At 41.5% G+C, this 14,422-nt stretch overlaps 1 protein-coding gene across 3 annotated transcripts in view; it reads left to right on the plus strand.

Annotated features, from left to right (window-relative positions):
- Positions 1-14,422, plus strand: part of LOC126162039 (patronin) — a 445,213-nt gene that overhangs the window by 410,456 nt on the left and 20,335 nt on the right. For all 3 annotated transcript variants that reach the window (XM_049918266.1, XM_049918267.1, XM_049918268.1), the window contains one exon: positions 13,401-13,502. In XM_049918266.1, the coding sequence (XP_049774223.1) occupies positions 13,401-13,502 (102 nt within the window). The remainder of the gene's footprint in view (positions 1-13,400; positions 13,503-14,422) is intronic.

Below are 14,422 nucleotides of genomic sequence, written 5' to 3' on the forward strand. Positions count from 1 at the left end.
ATTTACATAGGAATTGCTATTTCTAAACTGGCTGAGTCCAAGACTGAGCATAGAAGAGAATGGAAACACTCAGCACTCGGTTTCCGAACATGCTCTGCGGCCTAAGTCAAAGGACAAGCATTCATTTTGTAAGCAAGTGAATCAGGCTCTCTGCTGTTGCCTATTCACACTCCAGAGTGACAAGTTACATATTTAGCTTTTCCTGTGTTTTACTAGTAGTATATTATTTCTTAAATTTTGTTCATGTTTCTCTAGTTAAAGAGGTTTAACATCATGTTTTTAACTGTAAGTGTATATTCAGGAATTGTGTAGTGGAGTTTTCATTTCTTCTGAACAGCCAGCTACATAACTCATTATGGCATCAATGTCCATTTGTGACACATAAGGATGGTAGCAAGTTGCATATCTAGATTTCTGTCGGCTTTAATATAATGAGAAGTAAAGTTGTTACTCACCATGTAGCAGAGATGCTGAGTCGCAGATAGGCATAACAAAAAGATTTTCACACTTAAAGCTTATCAACAATAGACACATCCTGGATTTTCCATTGTTTGATTTCTGTCTGCATTTATAGTTCACTTCTTCAGTTAGTCTGGCTAGCACGAATAGGAAATATGCATGCTGTGTGTGGATGCAGGATGAGCTGGCTGCAGTCTGCAAACAGCTGAATGTGCCTTTAGCTACTGTCAGCCACCTGCAGGCAGCTGCCTTGGAATGTAGCAGTGTCAGAGGATCTGGCACGTCACTTGGCACTTCAGGTGTCACTTGTTCAGTCATAGGCCCTGCTGCTGAGGCAACTCCCAATGTACCTCAAGGCGGTAGATCCACCCTCACAGCAGAGTGAGTAGCGGGTGTAAATGCATTCTCATCACTTGAAGTGGAGGGGCTAATGTGGAGACTGGCCGTCTGGCTTTGCCTATTCACACTGTGAATGGACAGATGGCTGCTCCTTCAGTAGGATCCGAGCAGGCACACATTGGTAGGGCTTTGCTGGTTATATCAGGTGCCACCAACATGATGCGCATTATGGAGCACCCTTAGGAAGATAGCATTCAGGGCTGGAAAGAAAGCTTTTGTGCACACGCCATGTTTGCTGGTGGGAACTCATCCAAGATGTGGATGTGGTCTTGCTGTGGCTATCAAGTGTGCAAGGTGCAGTTGTCTGTAAGTTGTGGCTCACATTGGTGAAAGTTGTGGCTCACATTGACACCAACATACCTGTTAATGGGCTGTGAGGTCATCCTAAGTTCATGCAGGTGGCTGGTGGACGTGGTGAAGGCTGCTGGCCTCACACAAGGGGGTGCAAGCAGAACTCACAATATGCAGCATTGTTCCCAGAGTTAATCAGGGTCCTTTGGTTTAGAGCCAAGTGAAGGATTTCAACTAAAGGCTTTGTTGACTCTTGTTATGGTCTTGGCTGCAGGTTTCTAGTCCTGCATTATTGGGTGGGAATTTTTCGGAGCACTCTGATAGGTCAGGGGTGCACTAAACAAAGGAAGCAGTTGCTCAGGTAGCAGTGTACTTGCAAAGTGCACATGGTTGGTTTTTTTAGGCTACGTGGCAGTTTGATGTACTCTGATGAACACTCGCCAGTAGATAAGCAGAAAGGGAAGACAGACTACATTCAGAGTAAAGACATTTTGACTGTTGACATTTTATCAGTCAGAATATTCGTAACAAATTCCCAAATTTACTGCCCTCCAGGAAAGTTCTCTCACTCAAATTATTCTCAGTACAGAGTGCTGGCTGAAACCCAAAGTAGAAAGCTGAGCTGTTTAGCTTGGTGCATTACATATATCAGAAAGACAGATTAGGCCCCATAGGAAAGGGAGTGTTCATTGCAGTAGTCAAAAATAATGTCTATTCAGGCCAAAGTTGAATGTGACAGTGAAATTATATGGTCACATATAACACATCTAAGTTAAACAAATTTAATTGTTGAATGATTTTACCAACCACCTGATTTCACTGTGATAGTTCTAAAGTCAGTCAAAGAAAGTGTACAGTGAGGAGCATGTAAATATCCAGATCATCCAATAATAGTTTGAGGTGACTTAAAACTACCGAGTATACACTGAGACATCTATGGATTCATTGTGGGGATTATGGACAGAAAGCATTGTGAATGGCTTTTCACCACAGTTTCCTGAAAACTGTCTTGAGTATCTACTTCAGGAATGTCTTAGATCATGTAGCTACAAACATGCTTGACCTTATCTATATCTACATTTATACTCCGCAAGCCACCCAATGGTGTGTGGCGGAGGGCACTTTACATGCCACTGTCATTACCCCCCTATTTCTGTTCCAGTCGCGTATGGTTCACAGGAAGAACGACTGCCGGAAAGCCTCCGTGCGTGCTCGAATCTCTCTAATTTTACATTTGTGATCTTCTCGGGAGGTATAAGTAGGGGGAAGCAATATATTCGATACCTCATCCAGAAACGCACCCTTTCGATACCTGGACAGCAAGCTACACCGTGATGCAGAGCGCCTCTCTTGCAGAGTCTGCCACTTGAGTTTGCTAAACATCTCCGTAACGCTATCACGCTTACCAAATAACCCTGTGACGAAACACGCCGCTCTTCTTTGGATCTTCTCTATCTCCTCTGTCAACCCGATCTGGTATGGATCCCACACTGATGAGCAATACTCAAGTATAGGTCGAACGAGTGTTTTGTAAGCCACCTCCTTTGTTGATGGGCTACATTTTCTAAGGACTCTCCCAATGATTCTCATCCTGGTACCCGCCTTACCAACAATTAATTTTATATGATCATTCCACTTCAAATCGTTCCGCACGCATACTCCCAGATATTTTACAGAAGTAACTGCTACCAGTGTTTGTTCCGCTATCATATAATCATACAATAAAGGATCCTTCTTTCTATGTATTCGTAATACATTACATTTGTCTATGTTAAGGGTCAGTTGCCACTCCCTGCACCAAGTGCCTGTCTGCTGCAGATCTTCCTGCATTTCGCTACAATTTTCTAATGCTGCAACTTCTATGTATACTACAGCATCATCCGCGAAAAGCCGCATGGAACTTCCGACACTATCTACTAGGTCATTTATATATATTGCAAAAAGCAGTGGTCCCATAACACTCCCCTGTGGCACGCCAGAGGTTACTTTAACGTTTGTAGAAGTCTCTCCATTGAGAACAACATGCTGTGTTCTGTTTGCTAAAAACTCTTCAATCCAGCCACACAGCTGGTCTGATATTCCATAGACTCTTAATTTGTTTACCAGGCGACAGTGCGAAACTGTATCGAATGCCTTCCGGAAGTCAAGGAAAATAGCATCTACCTGGGAGCCTGTATCTAATATTTTCTGGGTCTCGTGAACAAATAAAGTGAGTTGGGCCTCACACGACTGCTGTTTCCGGAATCCATGTTGATTCCTACAGAGTGGATTCTGGATTTCCAGGAATGACATGATACATGAGCAAAAAACATGTCTAAAATTCTACAACAGATCGACATCAGAGATATAGGTCTATAGTTTTGCGCGTCTGCTCAACAACCCTTCTTGAAGACTGGGACTACCTGTGCTGTTTTCCAATCGTTTGGAACCTTCCATTCCTCTAGAGACTTGCGGTACACGGCTGTTAGAAGGGGGCAGGTTCAACACCATCTCTACAGAAACAGGGATTAGTAATCATGATGTCAGTACAGCAACTATGATTATGAAAGTTAGTAAATCAATCAAGATGCTTAGGATAGTGTTTCTACTAGAAAGAGAAGATAAGCAGTTGTTAGCATATCAGTTAGACAGTGTTAGACAGTGGACTGACATCACTTAGTTCCTGTAAGATGGACATAGAGGAAGTATAGGCCAGATTTAAAAAGATTGTAAATCATGATCTGGAGAACTATGTGCCTAATAAGTGGATTAAGAATGGGAAAGACCCACCATGGTTTAACAACGTAATTCAGAAACAGGTGAGAAAGCAAAGGCTGTTGCGCACACACTCTCGGTTCAAAAGAGAACAAGCAAATTATGACAGGCAAAAGTTAGTACATATTCTTTCGTCTTTGAAAAGATCTGTGCGTGAAGCATACAACTTTATCTCTATCATACCTTAGCAGAAGATCTGGCTGAGAACCCAAAAAATTCTGGTCCTATGTAAAGTCATTAAGCGGGTCTAAGGCTTCCATCCAGTTACTTGTTGACCAGTCTGGTGTGTTGGTTGGAAATAGAAAAGTGGGAGATGAAATTATAAATTTCATGTTTAAGAAATGATGCATTTAGGAGAATAGTACAGCATACCATTATTTGACCATCACACAGACTTCCCATATGGACGACTTAGTAATAAGCATCCCTGGTGTACGGAAACAACTGAAAGAGCTGAAAATAATGGGATTGGTTATAAGTAACATTTCTGCTACGAATCACGGTTTTCTCTTATTCACATTTTAGACTGGTATTTCAGAAAATGATTCCCATTTTCAAGTGCATTTTGTCTGTGCACTATGCTGTTTTTACATAATGTTATTGATGTGTGTGCTTCTGCTTTGTTTTGGTGTCTTAGTGCAGTATATAAAAATGGGTTAGTTGTCAGTTTTAGTGTTGAAATTTGGAAGAACTTGTACTTACAGTTTCCTTGTGGTTGATTAGTGCAGAGTGTCTCAAATGTTAAACATCACACACAATTATCTGTGCACAGTATAAATTGAGAATAACATAAATAAACGAATGGCTACGAAGATTTTTTTTTATGTAGTCATCAGAGATAATGTTACAGGACTGCCACAGAGTATGAATACTTTACTGGAGAGGGTCTTTATCTTAACAATCTGGGTTGCAATTTGCTTATATGTATTTCACAACAGTGCTTATTTCTATGCGCTACTATTTATATATAAGTATGCTGCCAATGCATCATTCACTGATTTACTCAAAGTTTTTGTTTACCATTTTATTTTCATACTTTCTGTAATGTGGTTCATGGTGTGGGTTCCTGTAGTCATGTCCTAGTTCATGAACCATGGGCAACGTATGAGTGGCCAAGTAAGTGGTCCCGACAGTCGGGATACCAGTTACTTTGGAATAAGGCTGGGCATCTCGGACATATTCTGAGTCGTGGTCACCTTTGTGCTCATACGGCAAAGACTACCAAATCCACCGGTTAGTCCCTCAGCCGTTAGGGGTAAAACCCAATGGGACTCGGGGCAAGTAAGGCTAGCAACCTGCTTCCCTGGTACTTTAAATATGATGCTGGCAACAATCAGAGCAAAATGCCTCGGACCTTTGGAAGTGACAGAGTCCCACCTCTAACTGACAAACCAGGGACTCCTAAGATACGACTTGCCAAGCAAATGGTAATGAGATGGGGAGCTATTAATATCAACGGTGGCTACTCTGGGAAGAAGGTAGAGCTGGCAGAGGCTGCAAGTAAGATGGGGCTGGACGTTTTAGCTGTTAGTGACATTCGGGTAAGGGGTGTGAAAGAAGAGGAAGTGGGAGAGTACAAGGTCTACCTGTCAGGAGTCAAAGCAGGAATAGCACAATGGGGTGTAGGGCTTTACATCAGGAAACAAATGGAACCCGGCGTAGTTGCAATAAGGTATGTAAACGAACGACTGATGTGGATAGATGTGACAGTGTCTAGCAAGAAAATTAGGTTTGTGTCAGTATATTCGCATTGTGAAGGGACAGATCAAGATAAGATGGATAGTTTTTATGAGGCACTCAGTGATGTAGTTGTTAGAGTAAAGGACAAGGACAGTGTTCTGCTCATGGGTGATTTAAATGCCAGGATTGGAAATTGAACAGAAGGGTATGAAAAGGTTATGGGTAAATTTGGAGAGGATATGGAGGCCAACAGGAACGGGAAACAACTCTTGGATTTCTGTGCCAGTATGGGCTTAGTAATCACAAATTCCTTTTTTAAACATAAGAACATTCACCGGTATACTTGGGAAGGCAGGGGATCCAGATCTGTCATTGACTATATAATAACAGATCAGGAATTCAGGAAGGCTGTGAGGGACACACATGTATTCAGGGGATTCTTTGATGACACTGATCATTATTTAATCTGCAGTGAAATTGGGATTGTGAGGCCGAAAGTGCAGGAGGTCAGGTCCATATGTAGGAGGATAAGAGTGGAGGAGAAACTTCAGGATAAGGAAATCAGGCACAAGTACATAACAGCGATCTCAGAAAGGTACCAGTTAGTTGAATGTAGTCAATTACAGTCATTGGAAAAGGAATGGGCAAGGTACAGGGACACAGTACTAGAAGTGGCCAAAGAATGTCTTGGAACAGTAGTGTGTAAAGGTAGGATGAAGCAAACAGCTTGGTGGAATGATACAGTCAAGGCAGCCTGTAAAAGGAAAAAGAAGGCGATCAAAAATTGCTACATACCAGAACCCAGGTAGACAGAGAAAGTTATGTTGAAGAAAGAAACAAAGCCAAACAGATAATTGCAGCATTTAAGAAGAAATCGTGGGAAGACTTTGGAAACAGGTTGGAGACTATGGGTCAAGCTGCTGGAAAACTATTCTGGAGTGTAATTAGCAGTCTTCAAAAGGGAGGTAAGAAGGAAATGACAAGTATTTTGGACAGGTCAGGAAAACTGCTGGTGAATCCTGTGGGTGCCTTGGGCAGATGGAGGGAATATTTTGAAGAGTTGCTCAATGTAGGTGAAAATGCGATCAGTAATGTTTGATTTCTAGGTAGAATGGGATAGGAATGATGATGGAAATAGGATCACATTTGAGGAAGTGGAGAAAATGGTCAATAGATTGCAGTGCAATAAAGCGGCTGGGGTGGATGAAATTAAGTCGGAACTCATCAAATACAGTCTAATGTCAGGTCTTAAATGGCTACACAGGATAATTGAAATGGCCTGGGAGTCGGGACAGGTTCCATCAGACTGGACAAAAGCAGTAATCACACCAATCTTTAAACATGGAAACAGAAAAGATTGTAACAACTACAGAGGTATCTCTTTAATCAGTGTTGTGGGTAAAATCTTCCCAGGTATTGTTGAAAGGAAAGTGCGAGTATTAGTTGAGGACCAATTGGATGAAAATCAGTGTGGGTTTAGGCCTCTTAGAGGTTGTCAGGACCAGATCTTTAGCTTACAGCAAATAATGGAGAAGTGTTATGAGAGGAACAGGGAACTGTATCTATGCTTTATACATCTAGAAAAGGCATATGACCGGGTTCCTAGGGGGATGTTATTGTCTGTTCTACGAGATTATGGAATAGGAGGCAAACTTTTGCAAGCAATTAAAGGTCTTTACATGGATAGTCAGGCAGCAGTTAGAGTTGACGGTAATTTGAGTTCATGGTTCAGAGTAGTTTCAGGGGTAAGACAAGGCTGCAACCTGTCTCCACTGTTGTTCATATTATTTATGGATCATATGTTGAAAGCAATAGACTGGCTGGGTGAGATTAAGATATGTGAACACAAAATAAGCAGTCTTGCATATGCGGATGACTTAGTTGTGATGGCAGATTCGATTGAAAGTTTGCAAAGTAATATTTCAGAGCTAGATCAGAAATGTAAGGACTATGGTATGAAGATTAGCATCTCCAAAACGAAAGTAATGTCAGTGGGAAAGAAATATAAACGGATTGAGTGCCAAATAGGAGGAACAAAGTTAGAACAGGTGGACGGTTTCAAGTACTTAGGATGCATATTCTCACAGGATGGCAACTTAGTGAAAGAACTGGAAGCGATGTGTAGCAAAGCTAATGCAGTGAGCGCTCAGCTACGTTCTGCTCTCTTCTGCAAGAAGGAAGTCAGTACCAAGACTAAGTTATCTGTGCACCGTTCAATCTTTCGACCAACTTTGTTGTATGGGAGCGAAAGCTGGGTGGATTCAGGTTACCTTATCAACAAGGTTGAGGTTACAGATATGAAAGTAGCTAGGATGATTGCAGGTACTAGTAGATGGGAACAATGGCAGGAGGGTGTCCACAATGAGGAAATCAAAGAAAAACTGGGAATGAACTCTATAGATGTAGCAGTCAGGGCGAACAGGCTTAGATGGTGGGGTTATGTTACACACATGGCAGAAGCAAGGTTACCCAAGAGACTCATGGATTCAGCAGTAGAGGGTAGGAGGAGTCGGGGCAGACCGAGGAGACGGTACCTGGATTCGGTTAAGAATGATTTTGAAGTAATAGGTTTAACATCAGAAGAGGCACCAATGTTAGCACTGAATAGGGGATCATGGAGGAACTGTATAAGGGGGGCTATGCTCCAGACTGAACGCTGAAAGGCATAATCAGTCTTAAATGATGATGATGATGATGATGATGATGATGATGATGATGATGATGATGATGATGATGATGATGACTTTCTGTAATGTGAATATATCACAGTCACAGGCTTGCACAAAACCATTTATAATGAACAAATTAGAGTTGAAAATAAATCAGTCAGCAGGTCAGGATAGAATTCCAGTTCGGTTTTATGAAGAGTACTCTATTGCTTTGGCTTCTTACTTAGCTTGCAGTTATCATGGATCTCTTGGCCAGCACGAAGTCCCAAGTGACTGGAAGGAGGCATGGGTAACTGCTATATACATGAAGAGTAAAAGAACTCGGCCTGCCCTTCTCTCACGTGGTATAGTGCAAACTACATATAAACGACAACAGGCAGATTCCATATTTCCAGATTTCTGGAAAGTATTTGACGCAGTGCACCACTGCAGACTGTTAACAAAGGTACAATCATTTGGAATAAGTTCCCTGATATTTCAGTGGCATGAAGATTTCTCACGTAAAGCAACATAGTTTGTTGTCCTCAACAGCAAGTGTTCATCAGAGAGACAACGTTAACGTCACAAGTTCCCCAGGGAAGTGTGTTTGGCCTGCTGTCATTTTCTGCATGTATGTAAATGATCTGATGGATAGTATGCACAGCAGTCTACAGTTGTTTACTGAGTGTGCTGTGCTGTACGGGAAGGTGTCAAAGTTGAGTGACTGTAGGAGAATAAAAGACGATTAGTCAAAATTTATAGTTCTAAATGTAGAAAAATGGTAATTAATGCGGATGAGTAGAAAAAATAAAACCATGATGTTTGGATCCAACATTAGTATAGTCCTACTTGACACAATCATGTCAAGTAAATATCTGGGTGTATCATATTAAAGTTATGTAAAATGGAACAAGCAAGTAAGGAAAGTGTGGTTCATCTGTAAAGGAGACAACATATAGGTTGCTAGTGAGACCTATTCTTATGTACCACTCAAGTATTTGGGATGTATACCACTATCAGATTTGTTACAGATAGGTTCAAACAACACACAAGTGTTACAGAGATGGTTCGGGAACCACTGGCAGGAAGACAGTGTTCTTTTTGAGAAACTTCGGAGAACTGGCATTCGAAGCTACTGCAGGATTATTTTTCTGCTACCATCATACATTTCACATAAGGACTGCAAATATAAATATTAGAAATTAGGGTTCATGTGGAGGCATATAGATATTATTTGTCCCTTGCTCTGTTGGTGAGTGGAACAGGAAAGGAAATGACAAGTAGTGGTACCAGGCAGCCACTGCCACACACTGTGCAGGCTTGTGGAGGATGTGGATGTAGAAGTAGACATAGGCAAAGATGTCAGTGCCTGCTGCACCTCCCAGGCTGTTTTGATACTCCCACCCAATACGGGAGCCTCTAACATATCCTTGCACCAACACGTTCTACTGAACTTCACCTCCCCTCACTCATACCCCCTCTTCTTTAATTGTTGTCATTTTTCCCACTATATCCTTCGTTTTCTTTTATATTTACTTGTCTTTGTTCCCCCTGTCTCCCCCTTCCCCCGCCCCGTCTCCCCCTTCCCCCGCCCCGTCTCCCCCTTCCCCCGCCCCGTCTCCCCCTTCCCCCGCCCCGTCTCCCCCTTCCCCCGCCCCGTCTCCCCCTTCCCCCGCCCCGTCTCCCCCTTCCCCCGCCCCGTCTCCCCCTTCCCCCGCCCCGTCTCCCCCTTCCCCCGCCCCGTCTCCCCCTTCCCCCGCCCCGTCTCCCCCTTCCCCCGCCCCGCCTTCCCCTTTTTTCCCCGCATCAATGTATATTGCAGACCAGCAGGTAGGTGGTGGTATAATGGCAGCGAGATTGACACAGCAAGACTCATTTGTTGTTATTTCGTATAACAACCAGTTTGAAGGTTAGTTTTCTCAAATGCAGTTCAATTTTAATTGTTGTTTGTCTTCTGGCCCTGTTTGTTTTTCCCTGCCAGCGTGGATCATGTTTCAAACATAACTACAAAGTGTGATATTTCAAATGTATGGTGCAGTTTTAGAGATGTGAATAGATGGAACTGCAGAAAGTATAATCATAGTTACCTGAAATGGTTTTACGTGTACTACTGTTGGAAATGAAGAATGACGAGTCTGTCATTTGTTTCAAAGTCCTGCATACTGAAGCATGTTTTCTAATAAAATTACAAGAAATACGGAATAAAAACAAGGTAGAATACTTTTCACACAAATTAAAAGAAATGACCAGCAGACGTGGTATGTGGTATGCTGCTCGAGTCAGCTGCCAAGCAACTGGCTTGTGCCTTTGTAAGACAACACTATTAGTCTTCCAGTACTCCCTACGGCTAACAACATCTTAAATGATCAGTTGGTTGGAAAACTCAAGGGGCAAGGGTGATTTTTGCTATTCAGTTGGCTGAAGCTTGAAATGGTATGATTCAGGTTTGTGTTTGCATTTCTAAGGGTACCCACGTCATGAATTGATCCATCATCCTGATGCTGTTCACAATTACTGTTATCTTATTCCAACTTGATGGTTGTCCTCTTGCAGTATTCTTGATGCAGTGGTCCAGCAATGCAGCACCATCATTGTACTATGGGACTTCTATTCCTTCTGCAGAGGGAAAGAGCTGTAAGAGAGATTATATCTGTACCCACTAGCTACAAAACAACATAACTACTCTTGAAAGAGCTCTTCAATATTTAATATTTCTCATAAAAAATTACATTGAGTGAATAGATTGGTCATATACAAATGCTCTTAGCCAATCTGTACACGATAACTCATTGAAAAGCAAAAGGTTACATTTGCAACCTCTTCTGTTTTGGGTCTAGACCTTTGTCCTCAGGCCACTTCTTCTCTGGGGTCCACAGAACCCCCAAAGTCCAACTGCAGAGTGTGAATACTTCCCATTGCAACTAAAGGCACTGTCTCGGCATCACCTCTTGTTGATGCACAGTGTGCTGTTCTTCATAAATTACTAATTAAAATCATTTTTCTCCATGAACATCTTTCATTGTTGCAGTAGAGAGAAGCGAGATGTGTTGCTGTATTAAATAATCACATGTACTGCTACAAACTACAGACAACCACGATGGAGGACACCTAATGTTTTATGTATGGTTTATACATGAAAACAAATTTCATGAAGATCCTTTTTCATGAAAATAACTCTTGTAACAAAAACAACAGACTTCTTTGAAATGCTACACTCCTTTATGGAAGAAGTAAATACTAATAGGAAGAACCAAATAGACTTGTGTCCAGATGGTGGTTATATGGCTGACTGTAGCCCGGATTTCAAAGTCTGATCTGTAAAGAGGCTTCTCATGCTATTTGGACATACTACTCTAATCACCAAAACCACTTGATTCAAAAAGCATGAGGTACTACTATCAGTGATCAAAGAGATAAACTTTAAAAGAGTCAGCCACTATTTGAGATCTTTCTTTTAGTTCAGATTTTTATCAAACTCCATACATGTCATGTCGAAAGTTGTCCTCCTCTCTAATAAACAGGACTGGAATCAAAATTTATGTACATGCAACTGTCATGTTGTGTTGTCATTTCATGAAAATTGCTTGGAGAAGACTAGTACAGAACCACATACCTAATTTTTGTATCAAAGATGTGCTCTATGGGTGTGAATCATGGGATTGGGCAGGCAAGTCCATGATGAATTACATTCCTCTATTTTGCATAAAATCATTTAGAGTATTAGACCATGTCATTATAAAACAATAAACAATAAACAACTATTCCATCAACTTGTTGACAACATTTAAAGCCGTCCTCTTCAGAGTTACTAATTGCTACATTCTGGGGATTATCTGCATTACTCTTTCTTTGGTTATCAAGTGACTGTCGATGTCACAGTCTGGGCCACCACTGGACAGTTCAACATAAAGGTTCCTACTGATGGGAGGCTGTACAATAATTTGTTGGCTGTGCTATTCTGGCAGGTGACTGGGTAAGAAGTCACATAAAACAGTTCTTAAGGTCCAAACCTCTATAATTCCTGAAATAATATTGATATTGGGCTAATATCAAAATTGTGCGAGGGAGGCTGAATGTGCTCTGCTAGGTGGTAAGAAGGAAACAACCCGTTGTCACGCCCTTCATGATCAGTTTACCAAATGGCGTATTCCGACAGGTTAGTGGAAAGCTCTACATTGTAGTTCATGCCACGAACAATGTGAGCAATATAAGTTTGTGGGCTTCCGTGGCCAGTGTCAATTTGAATAAAGTAAGTTTTGGGTACTAGGCCATATCTAAGACAACGAATCCTCCGATGTTTCGACTCGCTTCGCAGTGGTCTTCTTGAGGGCTTCTAATTGCTAGATTCTGTCCTATACACTTTTTTATTTCAGTTGCTAAGTGACTACTAACTTCACATTCTTAGATGCCGTTAGACAATTTGATAAAGATTTCTATGGGGTGACCGTACAGTAGACTGTGGTGGGTGACTGGTAGGCAAGAGCAAATCAACAGCTGGTATCCAGGGGTAGCATTTTCCTGCAGTGAGATGTTAATGCCACAAGGCTGTTCTCTTGAGGCCACTTGTTTATAGTGTAGTGTTGAACCCAGGTCCTATGAATTATTTCAATAGTATCTGGTATTTTTTGCTGCTGCATCCATGGCCGCCGAGCAAGCACTCAAGGTTTTTGAAAAGTTATATATTGACTACAATTCTGGTCATGTTCAGATATATCTCACTTCTTTTGTTGCCGATGGCATGTAGTTTTAATGCTCTGACAATTGAATGCTTATTGGGCTGTGTTATAATCTTCTTGTGAAGTATTCCGCTAGTGAAAAAACACACACACACACACACACACACACACACACACACACACACACACACAGCCATCATGTACTCACATCAGTCTTCTTCTGTAGAAGATATGTCTTTTTTTCTGTACTGAAAATGAGCTTGTGTAAAGATGCAATTGAAATATTGGAATATAAGTTTTGTAGTGTTTGGTCAATGTGTTTATGGTGTAACATTTTCAGTCCATGTCAGTAAAGTATAGTTATGACACAATTTAGTTGATGTGACTGACTGTAAGGAAGGAAACTGGGCATAGCTGTAAGTAGTCAGCCTAGTTTCTGTTTACTTGTGTACTTACATATATGTATTTTATTATTTAGTTTTATCTCGTGCAGGTCCTGGATCGTTACCACCTGGGTTGATGACAAAGAGACGGATTTTTGATGATGGGTCTAGTGATGTCAGTTCAACGCCAAGTTCCATGATGGAATATACAGGTAAATGAATGCAAAGAGTATGTTCTGAAATGTCAGTGATTATTTATTGATATATGTTCACTGACTTTTATGATTGAAGACCACATTAACTTTCAGCCACTATTGTAAGCTGCCATCAACAGGATGTGTAATACAGTTTGAGCAATGAAACATGGACTCCGACATACTGAATTCTGTTCTACCTTATAATCCTTAAAAGGATAAATGTGACATATGATTAGATACCAGTGGTTGGGAGAAGGGGTGATGGTGATGATTGTTGATAGTAACTGCTGTTGGATTTTTATTGGCCCACATTGGTGAATCAGGAGTGAGCTGCTCATGAGTGTCTTGTCTTATTGTGTGTGTTTTCTGTTGGATTGTTATTGAGTGCGAAGAACAGGTAGCCTCGCAACTGCAGCCTTGCCTGTATGGTGACCAATTTGTAATTTCTCTCACTTCCTGGATCTTTCTTTTCCAGTTGGTTGCATAGTGAGCCTCCTCAAACCATTTGTATTCACCGCATTCATACTGGTATTCTGCTACTGTTAATTTAACATGTTTTCCATGCTGTAGGTAGCATTCATGCATGTTTAGCTGTGTGCTGATAGGGCACTGTGTGATAAACATCTGCAGTTTGAGGATATCTGTTTGTTAGACAGGCAGACACTTACCTTCAAAAGGAAGATTAAAGAGATGCTGGAGATACTGAAGTGGCCTGCCAGCACAAACCATAATCATGATTACAGGCATCAGTTGTCTTGGCTGCTAGCAGCAACCAACATACTGGCAGTCTGCATTGTGAGACTGCACTATCGCTTCAAGCTGTAAACACTTCTGCTAAAAGCTTACAGTGCAGTGGCCAATCCTAACCTCGTTCAGGCACTGTTAGGAATGGCAGCATATAACAGCAGCAGTGCTCTCCTAGTTGCCAGTGTAGA

The sequence above is a fragment of the Schistocerca cancellata genome, chromosome 2 (genome assembly GCF_023864275.1).
Source record: "Schistocerca cancellata isolate TAMUIC-IGC-003103 chromosome 2, iqSchCanc2.1, whole genome shotgun sequence".
In the NCBI taxonomy this organism is placed as follows: Eukaryota; Metazoa; Arthropoda; class Insecta; order Orthoptera; family Acrididae; genus Schistocerca; species Schistocerca cancellata.